The following is a 13,755-nucleotide window of genomic DNA, read 5'->3' as shown; positions in this document are numbered from 1 at the left end:
ATAATTTTAAATGTTAAACAAAAGTTAAATAAAAACGTTTCCTTTCATATATATATATATTTTTTTTTGTAAAAAATAATTTTAGATTTTTTTTTATAAAGGAGATTTTCAAAGAATGGGGCACAATGGCACCCCTATGCACTGCACATGCATGCCCCATTTTTGCACCACTGGGCACAGTATTGACTCTGACACTTCATCTGGTAAAGGCTAGCCTATATAGGCTACTGTTTACCTGAGTGTGAATTGTAAACTATCAGTTTCAAACGGTTCTGTGTCCACAAAAGTGAAATAAAAATGTACTCACTGTACATTTGTTTCACATTTTATACATGTAAAAGCTAACTATTAGAAGTGGCTTGCAATAATGCCTATTTTCAAATGCATGCTAGGCTACTCCAAACAAATAGGCCTATTAACTGTGGGTCTGAAATGGCAACTCCTTTTGAAGAGTCAAGACTGAAATTAAAGTTTCTGTGAGTGTGATAGCAATCCGTCTAAATTTCCATCTTTGTTGCTTCTCCGTCTTTGGGTGAGCGTGATTTGAACTCGAATAACATACCGTAGTCCAGCAACTTCCTTTCAGCAAAGTTTAATAACAAATTTAACTGGAAAATGTTACACGGTCAAAAAACTGTATCGCTCCAACATTGCATCACAAGAAAAAACTAACCGTCATTGCCGGAAATGACATCATCGTCAATACGAAATATTATATTACACATATAAAATTATTTACTCTTAATTATTTACTGATTGCTTGATACACACAATTATTTATTCCACATCTACATAAAGAAATGTGATTTATGGCTCTTACAGTGAGTGTAGACAGTAAGCATATTTGCCACAGTAAAATATGCCCATTGGTGTGTAAAATATTTTATGTTAGAGGTAAAACCTGATGTTTATTTTATTTTCATAACTGTTACAGACCTAGTACCCTCTGTTTTTTTTAGAAGCACTTCATATTGACTATTATTATAAACAAATCTTTTATTTATAAATATGGAAATAATTAACAATTTAGTGACAATTTAGTCTTCTCAATGAAAGGTGAAAATCCTGGGTCCAAAGGACAACCTGTCAGGATGAGTTAAAATGACTCTATGCTATGTTTTTTCTGATTTGTAGATTGTGTTTATTTCTTAAAATGTTAATTATTATTAGCGTTCAGAGAAATTCAGACAGAGGAACTGTAATGAATATAAAGATCAAAAGTCAACCGCAAATCACATTTTGCAACATAGCTGCTAGTGAGGTGTTACATGTTGGATATTTTGGTAACACTTTACAATAAGGTTCATTAGTTAACATGTATTAACTAACATGAACTAACCATGAGCAATACATTTGTTGCTGTATTTGTTCATCTTTGTTAACGTTAATTAATACAAATACAGCTGTTCATTGTTTGTTCATGTTAGTTCACAGTGCATTAACTAATGTTAACAGGATTTTAATAATGTAGGCTATTAGTAAATGTTGAAATTAACATTAACAAAGATTAATAAATGCTGTATAAGTGCAGTTAATTATTAGTCCATGCTAACTAATAACTAATGTTAACTAATGAACCTTATTGTAAAGTGTTATCGATATTTTATACATAATACATAGTTTGAAATACAAACTAAATACTAAATACAAACAAGTACAATAGATACATTTCCATGGCAAACAATGTTTTTTTGTAGGGCTATAATTGTATAAAAGTCACAAGACATGCTCAAAATATAAAAATGTGTAGGCCTATCAAACTAATAATTTTTTGTTGTCTTTAACAAATTATTAATCTCAACAGTTCAACAGTCCTTTAAATTAAAATAAAGCAGTTAGCCCTTTCCATCATGAATTAGATAGCCTGCTGTCCGTGCCCAATCCTGTTTCTGGAGATCTAGGCTTACCTTCATGCAAAGTTCAGCTTCAACAGATCAAACACAACCGAAGAGATCTTCAGGAGGATAAGACAGGTGTGTTGGATCAAGCCAAGGTTAGATAGATCTGAACTCTGCAGGTAAGATATCCAGGAGGATTTGGCACCCCTGCCTGTATTGCCTATTGATTTCTAGTAGCTTATATTCTTATTTTATAAACGACTCTTTACCAAGTGGCATCTCTAAAACAATAAAATTTTCTAGAGTCTAAGCATAAAAAACAAGTCTCATAAAAATAAGAAAAAAAGAAAGAAAATTAGTCTAAATCTCTTTTGCGATCACACGATAAGTCTTACACGAAGACTGCGTCAATCCATCACATTCACTCAGTGCTGATGTAGGCCTACTAATGAGACTCCGTTCATCAGCGACCGTTACAGACATTATTTGAAACACAATTCCCGCCAACTGCGCTGTAAAAAGCCCGCGTGAGCTGCGCCTCTGCTTTAGCACGCTCCAGGTGAAGGGGGTGCGGAGCTGCCCGCGAAATGTTTGGCTCTCTCGGTGGATATTAACGGTTGGAAGATGAGTGGCATTTCTACCAGACTCCGACGTCGGTTCCCTAAACCTCAGGACTTGGGTTAAAGCTGTCTTTAGTCCTGCAACCGTTTTCGTGTAGGGGAACAGCCGTGTGAGAATTTCCATTTATGTTTGCTTGGATTGTCCTACGGGGTTAAATTAGATTAGGAAAATTAGTAAATAAGAACAAAATAACAGATAAAACAAGCAGTCAAAACGGAACTATACAGTTAGAGAACCATTAAAAACTTCACAAAATGTAGGCTATAGGCCGATTAGGCTCTAATAGTCTTGTCTGAATAAGCAACCATAGCCTACTCTTTCCATTCAGTTGACTGTTTTATTCAGATGTGATTAAACTGTATATTACTAAGGAGATAATTCATTACAGAGCTGTTCAATTTGTTCACTTGACATTAATGTTGTTAGGCCTAAGTCAAACATTAAACCTGTCAGTAAATGTACGTTTTTAAAGCAGACACTGGTCTCAAAATTCACAAATATGACTGTAGGGCCTATTTTATGGGGAATTTGAACTTGCTTGAACAAACGGCTATCAAATTAGTATTTATGTAAATATTTGTTTTATTTGTATATAACAATACATGTAAACAAATATTTCAATATGCCTATTAAAAAAATATTTAGTAGGCTATAGCTTTGGTCTTTTTAGTAGTCTGACTTTAAATAATTAACTTTATTAAAAAAATTAAAATTGGATCATTGCACAATTTTAATGCTCATTTGTGCTTAATAGGCTAAGCAAGAACAGATTTCATATTTTGCATTTCAAATAAAACAGTAATAATACAGTAACAGGGTTTCAATTCAGTGTTCCAGAAGCTAATCAAGATGCATGTATGCCATCCTTTAATCTCTTTCCTCTCTTCAGTTCCTGAGATGATACTGAAAATCAATATACTGCATATTTACAGACACACGTACATTATAGCTAGTATAGATAGCCATTGAATTTAGCCATTTACCCAGTATTAAATTATTATAAACAATTTACCCAGTTAAATTACTTCCTTATTTGGATCGCCACGTAAGACAATTAAATGCTGTCAGTTTGTCAAACTAAAGTTACAGTAACTTACCTTTTCGTATAGGAACCTTGTTGAATTATGAACTCAAATGTGACAATAGGCCAATTTGTAGCCAATAGAATTATGTTTTAGAAATGCTAAATCTCCCTTGCTACTAAAGCAGAAATGTCTTCTTGCTAAAATGTATAAAACACTCCTGATTCCGTTGCTCCACATCCATCAACATCAGTGACTGCTCAGTCTCAAGACTAATGGTGTTGCATCTAAACTAAAGGATTTAATTGCGTAAGGGATCACGTACGTCTGCAGTCTATTTGCATCACTGGCCCACAGCCCACATGTCCTGACGTTTGGAGATGTGCTTAAATTCAATTAACCCAATAAATAAATTAAATTATTGAATGGGTAATCCATAATTCCATACTAAAAAACTGCTTGATGGTCCTACCATTCATAGGCATTTCACAGGTTTTATATGGTTATATGGTAGGTTTATGATTAAAAACAACATCACAACAAATTACTGACATCATTACAGCAATGTGGACATTTCTGTGATGGAGCATAATGCAGAAAGTCCTATATTTGGCCAGACAACACTGTAAATCTCAGCAAGGATGATAGCAATGTGATTAACTTTATGACGTCAATGGATTGTGTTTCATCCTACTGCAGAGTCACTGCTGTGAATATAAAGCTCTGATACAGTAGGTCAGAAATAAATACTGCATATACTGTATTTCACAGAAAACAAGTGGTGTTTTGAGATTAATGCCATGTTTTATTTCTTTCACAGAAACCCTTGTATCTCACATGGCATTTACCCAGGGGATTTACCATTTCTCTACTACCATTCTGCTGGTGTTCAGTACTATGGGAAGAAGAACATTCAGGTGCACGTAGTACAGTAAATAGACTAAACAGTACCTCCCTTTGGAAATAAGAAACATGAAAATGTACAAATTGTCATATTGGGCAAATGTGAGACAAAGGCAAGGAATTTCTCAGCGATTGAAGAACCTACAGTAAATAGAAACATGACCTAAATAGAAGCTTTCAGTTTCTATGTATGAAACAGAATGGTTGGTAACTGGCTTTTGTGAATGGGTTATTTACACTGAAGTATAGAGAACTATTATTATTGTCTAATCATAAACAGATAAAATTCTATTTAGTTAGTTAAAAATTGACTTGCATAAACTGATTAACTTTATGTTCAGATAAACTTCCATTTCTCTCATCGCTCTAACAGAAGATTGTTCGACACAATCAAAAAGAAATGAAGAATGTAAAGGTGCGTAAAATATACATATTTTAAACCAGTCTCTCTAAACACTTATTAAAAATCTCCATTTTGTCCACACTCATTCTTTAGCAACTTCACCATAACCATACAGTCATGTGCCACCCTTCAAAACTTATCATGCTTGATAATGCCAATACAGCTGACACCACCAACACCACAAAAGTGATTTGGATGCGGTTTCTGTGCATTCAGTGTTTCAGTGCTCACTTTGGTTGAGTACTTTCCATTGTCACAGATGCAGAAACGCATCAGCATGGACCATTCAACACAAAATCCTTCAATGACATTCTGCTTCCATTCATTCTTTCCTCAACTTACCGCCAAGAAGGAAATGTACATTTCCTTGTTCTCCTAACCTTCATACTGAGAGCTCAGAACCTTTGATCAAACCAGTATACCTCTGTTAATATAACATTTTTCAAAGAACGCTAATTTCTTAAGAAAGACATAACTCTCAGGAAAAGAGCAAAACTACAGTTACAGAATTACAGAAACGTCCCCCATTCTCTTCTCTCTTTTCTCTAATTCCTTGGGGAATGCTATCGGCCAGCACAAGCATGGCCTTCCAGCCAGAGTTTAGACCTCTACGGTCTTCATATTGAATGGATTACTATCTCTTACAGTCCGTTAGGGTTGAGTTGAGAGCCCTAAGTGCTGCCTTGAGCACAAACTGTGCTGCTGGAGGATATAGGCAGGGTGAAATGACTCTCAGTGCTAATGCAGCAGTCTGTAGACTCAGCCACCTCTCCCTCTTTTTCACAGATGGCAGTCATTGGCCCACTGAGAATGCGGCAGCGGCTGTTGTACCGACTGCTGGCTGCGGAAGGTGGTGTGCTTGAACGCCCATATTTTAGGGTTGTTAGTCCGGCGGTAGGGCGGGGCAAGGCTCCCTCCATACGTGCCCACTCTTCAGGTGCTCTCCTGCTGCTTGTCGGAGAGATGCACAGTTCGTCAGCTTGTGCACACTCCGAATTAGCCCTCTGGAAACGGGGGTCTGTACATTTGAGAATTTCAGTGGCTGACATGCGGAAGCTGGACTCTGAGCGGCTGCCCTTCTTAAGTAGCAGAGCTTTAAAACTGTCATTGCTTGTGGTTGAGCGCCGCAGGCTGCGCTGAATGGAGCTGGTCTGACGTGGCAAAGAAGGTAGGCTGGGGCAGGAGCCGGTTGGAGTGACAGGTGGTGAAGGGAGGAGGCTACGGCAGCGTTCCTCTTCAGAGTCGCCACGGCCCAGGACCTTCCTCTTTGACCTGGGGATTAAAAAGGCATTAGGACAGGTTCTCAGGTAAGCCTTTGGCATGGTTACTGCATGTCTTCTTGTTGATGTTGTTGATACCACGAGTGGGTAGTTTCCATGTGCAGCATCTTTTATCTATAAATCAGTGAACATGAGACTGTCATTTGTTGTAGGGCTGTAGACAGGTTCCTCAGTCTACTGAGATAAATGAATGAATATCTAAATATGTATACAAATGTGTAGCATTGTATTTTCAGGCCTGAAGGTCATCAGATAACATTAAATGCCAAGGACGCCGTGAGGTATTGGTAGAGGTGAAGTGTGTACATTTTTTGATGTTATAATACTTTTTCCTACATCAGTTTAATATCCTTCGAAAACTAAGTAAGCCATACGTAGGTGGACAAATGTGGGTTTTAACAGGTTTGAACGGGTTTGCTCATTAAATGGCGTGAGTTTGGGAGCAGGACCATTGGTTGTCATTTTTGAAATTCAGTTGATAGAAAAATTCCACATTTCAACTATAAAGATTAGAAATTCCACGTTTCAACTATAAAGATAAAAAAGATACTACCCTCATTACTTTTAATATCTTGTGGGAGTTATAAATATTTTTTTATATTCTGCTATACCCTTAGAAAATAATTTTACATTTGCATTTAAATAATTCCACATCTACCTTCATGTTTTCTTAAAGGTTAGCCCATCACGTTCCCTTAAGGCTGTTAAATAGGAGCACTTGAATGTCTGATCTTTCTCTAGGCATTAAACTTTGATTCACACAAATTAATTATGACAAATCGTCTTAGAATAACACTGCATCATGTGCTTTTTAGTTCTGTCCTCAAACTCTGTGATATAGTCATACCAGAATAATCTTCACAGCTCTGTGTTTTCACAGTGTGTTTCAGGTTGTTTCATATACACAGTCCATTTAACTTTTAAACTAACAAAAGGTGTGACACCACAATACAAACACCATGAAACAGAGCTTGGGGATTAGAGAGGGCAAAAAAGAGGATAATTAATTATTTTAAAGGAGCTACTGGATTATGGGTGTAATCTGACCCTAGCCAAACTACAGGTACACAACACCAGCCAACGACGTTACTTGCCAGTTTACTCCACACCTGTTATTGGATGTTCATGTTCTGTCTACGTAGACTGCTCCAGACGACACATTTAGACAAATGATTCAACAGAAATGCATGAGCACATGACACAACTCCAACAACATTAAAATTGAATGATTAAAAGATCACAGCTTGTCATAAAAGTCAGTATAATACATGTTGTATAGACCATTAAAAATACCAAGATAAAGTTTTAATTAAAAATGTGTTTGCATACATTTAAAATTATATTATATAATTTATATATTATTATATTAATCATTTATGTAATTCTGTTAATACTTCTGATGAGAAGAATGAATAGCTTTACAGGCTCATTTACCCGTTATCAGGGTTAAGCTCCAGTCAGAACTGAATTAAATTCCAAATCAGTTCTTGAATTTGAATTAATGTACTGTAGCAAACTCAAAAGCCTCAAATTAAATTTGAATTTAAAGTATGTAATCTAATGAAATTGAGAAATTCATGTAACTTTACATTGAGTTGACTATAAGTATAGTTTTTAATAATATATTTCATTTTTCAGTATGAATAAAAAACATTTAGTCACATACACACTATATGAAGTATTTTTATTTTGTGATGCTCTATGGCATAAAAAAAATCAGTTGGATGGGTAAATTTGTATAATATGAAAACAATTATGTAATTCTATTTATATTCTATTTAAATATATATATTTAAAAAAAAAAAAATCTGTTTTGTCATCCTCTCCCTGCCATTATAATTAAAAATTTCAATTGAACATCCTGTGTGGTTTTACCAATTCAATTCACATTTCAAAAAGGAGCCAGTTCTGAAATTCTGAAATTTGCTCAACTTTATTTATCAATCTATTTACAAAACAAAGTACTTTCTGATGATTTGGTCACAAATTCCTATAATTATCCTGGACAACACAATGAGGGGAGTTGAATATTCTGACCTTTTCTGAATAAACTGTCACATGTTTTACAGGTCAATACAAATGTAATACAATAATACTTTCTATGCAAATGAATAAAACCCTGATTTATGTTGAATAGTGCAAGAGAAATGAACAGTCTGACTGATGAACTTATTATTATTACCTTTTTGAGCACAGCCTTCAACAGTTATGCTCGTGTTTAATGTACTTATACAAATAAAAAGATTGTTTTACTTGCATGCATTATGTAGGCTTTACTGGCTAAATAAAAAAAACATCACATTACCTATGGATGGCAGCAAAGAGGTCCTCTGTTGTACGAGGACGAACAGGCGTCACCATCTCCTCCACAGCCTCTCTTATAGTGTTAATGCCAGATGTGCTTTCAGAGCTTGAGTCAAACGCTGCACCTACAGCCCACACACAAACAAACACTCAGCTTACCTCTCAAAGTGGGAAGAAACAATGAAGACTGAGCCTACACTGAGTGAAAAATCGGAAAGGCATAAAACCCATGATGCATCAGACATTTTCTGCTCTTTAAATTATTCACACTCTTTTGGTAGCCCTGCTGTTGTGCAATAACTGCACTTTGGTGAGCACTAAAGAGGCTTGAGAATATTCCAGTCTAAACCCGCTAACCATCACACACTCAATGGCTCTCATTCAACTTTCTTAGTTGATTCAAGGATAACTAGTATTATAACAGATAACACATAAACAATCATAGAGTTGTAGTCATTCCTGTAGCATGTGATACAGGAACTGTGCCTTCACTCACAATGGGGATGCATTGGAGGGTTAGAACTATTGAATGTGTTGATATATAAAACCAATTTACTTTTTATTTTAGATCCATTACCTTATAAAAATTGTCTAGTAATTAATGCAACACAAATTGCAGTTACACATGGCTCTGCTGATGGATGTAAAGTTGAATAGTAAATTCTAATGCATGATCTTTTGGCACAATCATTTGTTTGGCACACTAGAGTGATCCTCAATACACAGAAACTTAAATTCTTAGTTTTAGGCTAGTAATAAAAGAAGCCCTTACCATTTTCCTCATGTTCATCCTCTTTAAAGCTTATAGATCCTGAGCTGCTGCTTGAACCATCATCGGATGTGCTTTTATCATCACAGAGCCCAAAGTCTTTATCACTCAGGCTGAGGTCATGCTCATGAAGAATGAGATCAGAGAGTTGTAGGTCTTGGAGACTGTTTGATGACAGCTCACTACTGAGAGACAGTCTGCTTTTGATCACAGGGGTTGAAGAGTCCGAGTCACTCTCTTCCTCTACCTCAAGGTCTAAAGGACCTGCCTGCAAATTTACTGTCTTTGTTGGAGATGTATCATTCACTTGCCATGACTCAAGTGTCTCTTGTGCTTCATGAACCTGTTGAAGCTTGAATACATTAGAGACAGGTAGGTGCATAATGGGTGGTATAACAAGGGAAAGATTGGGCTTCTTAGGTGATATTGGAGGCTTCTGTTGCAGCTGAGAACTTCGAGGAGAAGCTGAGGAGCTTGTGCACTGCAGAAGCTTGTTGGTAGATAAAACCGCACATGTCTCAGAAAGGTACTCTGGAACATTCTGCCCAGTTTTGCTGATATGTTCATCTGGGCCAGGGGGTATAAAGCCAGCTAATGCCTCAGGAAAATCTTGTATAAATTTGTTCAATGAATATTCATGTTCAGATATTTCAATGGCATTTTCTGACTGACCAACACAGCTGGCAATCACTGTTTGCTCTGCAGTCTCACTTTCTGGGGACTTTCCTGAGTTTGTTTCAGAATGGTTATGTGCTTGGTCATCAAAATTATCAAAACGGACTGCTGTAAAGATATTTTCTATTTGCTTGGGCTTGACAGGTCGTAGCTGCACCATCTGAAGAGCTTGGGCAGTGATTATTGGTTTCTGTCTATTCTCTCGCCCTACAGTGTGATTGTTCAGTCTTTTGTCAATTTCTACAGCCTTCGTAGGTCTAAGACAACTCTCTGTCTTCAAAATGGCTGAAGTTTTAAGATTCATCTCAAGTAATGGTGGAGGAGGTGGAGGAGGAGGAAGAGAAGATAAAGTGCACAATGAAGGTTTGGGAGAAAGAAGTGGAGGTGGTGAAGGACTATTTGTACCTTCATTGCTTGACAGAGATTCAAAAACCTTTGGCGGGGGAGGGGGGAAATCAAGAAAGACACATTCTTCAGGTGTTGTGGATGAATCTGAAAGTGAATTATGTCTCTCTTCCAAGGCAGAGGACACGTCAGGTAGAGGAGGAAGAGGTGGGGTTGGGTCTATCATAGGTGCTGTTGGAGAGCAAGAAGCAGGGCTGGATGACCCATATGATTCAGAAGACATGTCAGGTGGAGGTGGCGGGATGTTCCTGATAGAATCTGATGTGTTGGAGGACAGGGATGTAGAGGAGGATGACACAGAAGACCGCAGGGAGGACTTTCTTTCAGGCACTTTTGGTTTTGGCCTCCCTGCTGGAGACTTTGCTCTTATTAGAGAAGTAACGGGAGTGCCTGCAGTCGGAGTGTTGGACTGACTTGAATAACCACTTGATGGTGACGTCAGGCGATGAATCTTGTCAGGTGAGGAAGCCAATTTTGACTGAATCCCACTACTGTTGAAGTGGGACGATGGGAATCCAGTGTTGTTGGATACATTGCCAGTGACCTCTTGATTCTCTTCAGCACTTGCAGATTTTGTGATTTGGGGCGAGAGACCCTGGTCGGGCCGTGGACCAGGATAATCCATGTAGAAGTCCCATGACTCTGCATAGTCCGAGCGCTGACTGCTGCTGTCGCTGTGTGTGGGTGTGACCGGACATACAGCAGCTGGCGCGGACATCCCACTGCTTGCTGCACTTATGGTGCTCTGGCTTCTGGGTCGGAGCACCCAAGGGTCTTCAAATCTACCACAGGGTGTCTGTTCGGAGCAAGATGAACTATGAGTTTTTAGATTAAGCTCTAAGGACTGCTGGAGACTGGAGATAAACTGCTCACTAAGCACCGAACCACTGTGGTGAGGCTTCCTCTGGGGCTTGCGCCTTAAGGAGTCAGTCCTTGCAGGAGGGAGTGGAGGCTTCTTGGCTTTCCGCAGGGAAATGCTACGTGTCAGTGAGCGGTTGCTATGCAGACTTGCATGGTCACCTTCGCTGTGGTGGTCCTTGCACTCGTACAAACTGTGCCTTGCATCCCCCGCTTTATTGATGCAGCCATGACTATGTGACTTCAAACCAGAGTCCAGGCGCATGGAGGTGTAGTAACCTTCATTGTCAACAGAGAACAATGAGCTTGTGTCCGTCTTGCTGGGAGAATGTTCCTCACTGTTGTATATATGGCTAACAGGTGAGGAGCAACTTGAGGTGACGTTGTCCTTTGGAGAAACTTCATATGTCCACTGGTCAGTGGTTAGCGTGCTGCAGCTTTGATTGCTGCTCTCTGAGAAGTTGGAATCCCTGCGGACACAGTTAGGACTGCTGCAGTTTCTACCATCGAGTGTGCTGCACTGGGACTCAGTCTCAGTATGGATCCCTGTACAGAGTGAGGCTGTGGATTCATAACAGGAGGAGACAGCTGACAACGAGGCATCAGGAGAACTAAGCAATTGGGCTAAAGAATGAGGTGATTGTATCTGGTTATCCTCTGCCCTTTTGTGTCCATAAAAAATGGAGTTCTGTAGAGCACCACTGAGACTGAACAAGCTTGGGCTATTATTTTGATCAGAGCCTTGGTAATTTGGATTTTCAGCAAGCTTGGGGCTGTTTAAAGTATTGCTTCTGGAGTCAGACAGCATTTGCAGTGATGATGAAGAGCCATGCTGCATTTCAAACTGGTAGGACAAAGAGCTTATAGAGCTAGAATTCATTCTGTAGGGGGAGCTGTTGTACTTTGGTTCACAGTGTTGATGCGAGACGCGAGAACCTTGTCGTGGCAAACTGCGAAAGCTCTGATCACTGTCATTAAGTTGAGTGTAGCCAATACCATTACAGTCACTTATGGTGGAAATGCTGCTTGAGGAGGAGACGCTGGCCATTTGGGCGGCAATTCCATGGCCTCTCTGTGCTCTGATTCTGCGTACTGAGGGAGGAACAACCTTCAACTCTTCTGTTTGGCAACTTGAGTCTCGGGTGTCTGAGCGTCTCAGGGTGGAGTTTACACTTCCCACTCGACTGAGGGTGGAGTACTGATCTGCCATACTCATGGAATGAATTCTAGAGTCAGCTTGCTCTTTATTTGCTGTAAGAAAATAGTAATGGGAATTATAGATGCATGGTGAATGTTTGTTTGTTTGATTTTAAGTTTGAAAATACAGTAAAGAAATGTACAATATATATTTTAGTATTTAAATAATAATAATAATAATAATTCATATAAATCTATAGAATTTTAAGCTCCAACATTTACTTTAACCTAATGTATTCAGGAATTTTATTTTAGTGTTGCGTTAACATGGCAGTCATCTTGGACTGTACTGACACCTAGTGACATAAATACAGCATCGCACTGAAAAAGCAAACCTTTTTCAATAACCAATGTCAAGTTCTTTACTAACAGTCAGCCTTAGTCAGATTAATGCATTTCCACCACCATAAATTTCAAACAGTAGCCTTTCACACATACAGTCTTTACTAGTAAATCACCAGTAAATCAGTGCAGGCAATTTTCTTGTGTGAGAAGTTTTGTTTTACATTACCAGTAAATTACCAGTATGATTGTACAAGGGCAGGATGTGTTGTCATAAGAAGTTTTCTTTGGGCCAAGCATAAAGCTCTGTAGGAGCTGTTTACAGTATTCCATTGTTTTTAACTGTTTTTCTATGTAAATATGCGCTAGACCTTTTTTTCCATTCATCAGAGCTGCGGCTCTGCAGTTACTTTTTTTGTACTATAGCCTAGTAACTGCTGTACTATACTAACTATTATTCATCTCATTTTTTTAAGAGCAAACCTGCATTCTGTGTGATCATCCCTTTGCGCCTGTTACAAAAAATTAATGTGGTCAAATTGGACAGATATTGAATCTAAAGCGCTTTTCATCCAGGTGGATGAAGAAAACAGCGTAGCGTTTATATGTAATTTCCAGTGATTCACAATCACATCACAGTGTTTAATAGTATTTAGGTACTGAAATATGAATGTGATCTTATCGGTAAAAACATAATTGCTTGTGTGCACAGGACAGTTGTGTATTTACCCAAGGAGTCATTCTGGCCCCTATGGCTTTAACCACTCAATGTAAAATAAGGTTAACCACTCAATGTAAAATAAAACAACTCTTATTAGGCTACTGATATGACTGGACTAATTTTAGGAAATTGTTTTAACCATTATTTAAAAAGTACTATTCATTCCTTCATGTGTAAAACTTTTAATGTGGGAAAAATTACTGAATGCACCTTTAATTTGGCTGAGAAGGGTGTGTCGTATATGAATGCTACCATAAATAGGAGTCATACCTAATTCAGTCTGGATAATGTCCGGAACTCCTGTTATTGTCTTCCTTCTTTGCACCCTCTTGGGTCTTCGTATTATGGTATCAGTGTTTGCTAAGGAGCGACGGAAACTGGCCTGGCGGTCAAAGTTCTCACCTAAAGATGTAAGAACATAGAAAACCAGTGTTCATTAATGCCTTATGCAGAGTTCACAGCACTATATTGTAGTTA

The 13,755-nt window shown here is 38.1% G+C and overlaps 1 protein-coding gene and 1 long non-coding RNA gene across 9 annotated transcripts in view; both read right to left on the bottom strand.

Annotated features, from left to right (window-relative positions):
- Nucleotides 1-576: 576 nt before the first annotated feature.
- On the bottom strand, nucleotides 577-3,755 carry LOC311072067. The gene is made up of 2 exons (XR_014603970.1): nucleotides 3,557-3,755; nucleotides 577-2,602 (listed from the first exon to the last, which is right to left on the bottom strand). It is a non-coding gene; the product is annotated as an uncharacterized lncRNA (long non-coding RNA).
- A 510-nt stretch (nucleotides 3,756-4,265) lies between these two features.
- Nucleotides 4,266-13,755, bottom strand: part of nhsl1a (NHS-like 1a) — a 50,062-nt gene continuing 40,572 nt past the window's right edge. For 6 of the 8 annotated variants that reach the window (XM_084096793.1, XM_084096794.1, XM_084096795.1 and 3 more), the window contains 4 exons: nucleotides 13,549-13,680; nucleotides 9,144-12,329; nucleotides 8,373-8,496; nucleotides 4,266-6,059 (listed from right to left, as the gene is read on the bottom strand). In XM_084096793.1, coding sequence (XP_083952919.1) covers nucleotides 5,459-6,059; nucleotides 8,373-8,496; nucleotides 9,144-12,329; nucleotides 13,549-13,680 — 4,043 coding nt within the window. In that variant the 3' untranslated portion in view covers nucleotides 4,266-5,458. Of the gene's footprint in view, nucleotides 6,060-7,161; nucleotides 7,211-8,372; nucleotides 8,497-9,143; nucleotides 12,330-13,548; nucleotides 13,681-13,755 lie in introns of all 8 variants that reach the window. The other 2 variants (XM_084096797.1, XM_084096798.1) reach the window with 2 other exon arrangements.

This window comes from Abramis brama (genome assembly GCF_963993115.1).
Source record: "Abramis brama genome assembly, chromosome: 21".
NCBI lineage: Eukaryota > Metazoa > Chordata > Actinopteri > Cypriniformes > Leuciscidae > Abramis > Abramis brama.
The sequence above is the reverse complement of the archived record's forward strand: the minus strand, read 5'-3'. Positions and strand labels throughout refer to the sequence as shown.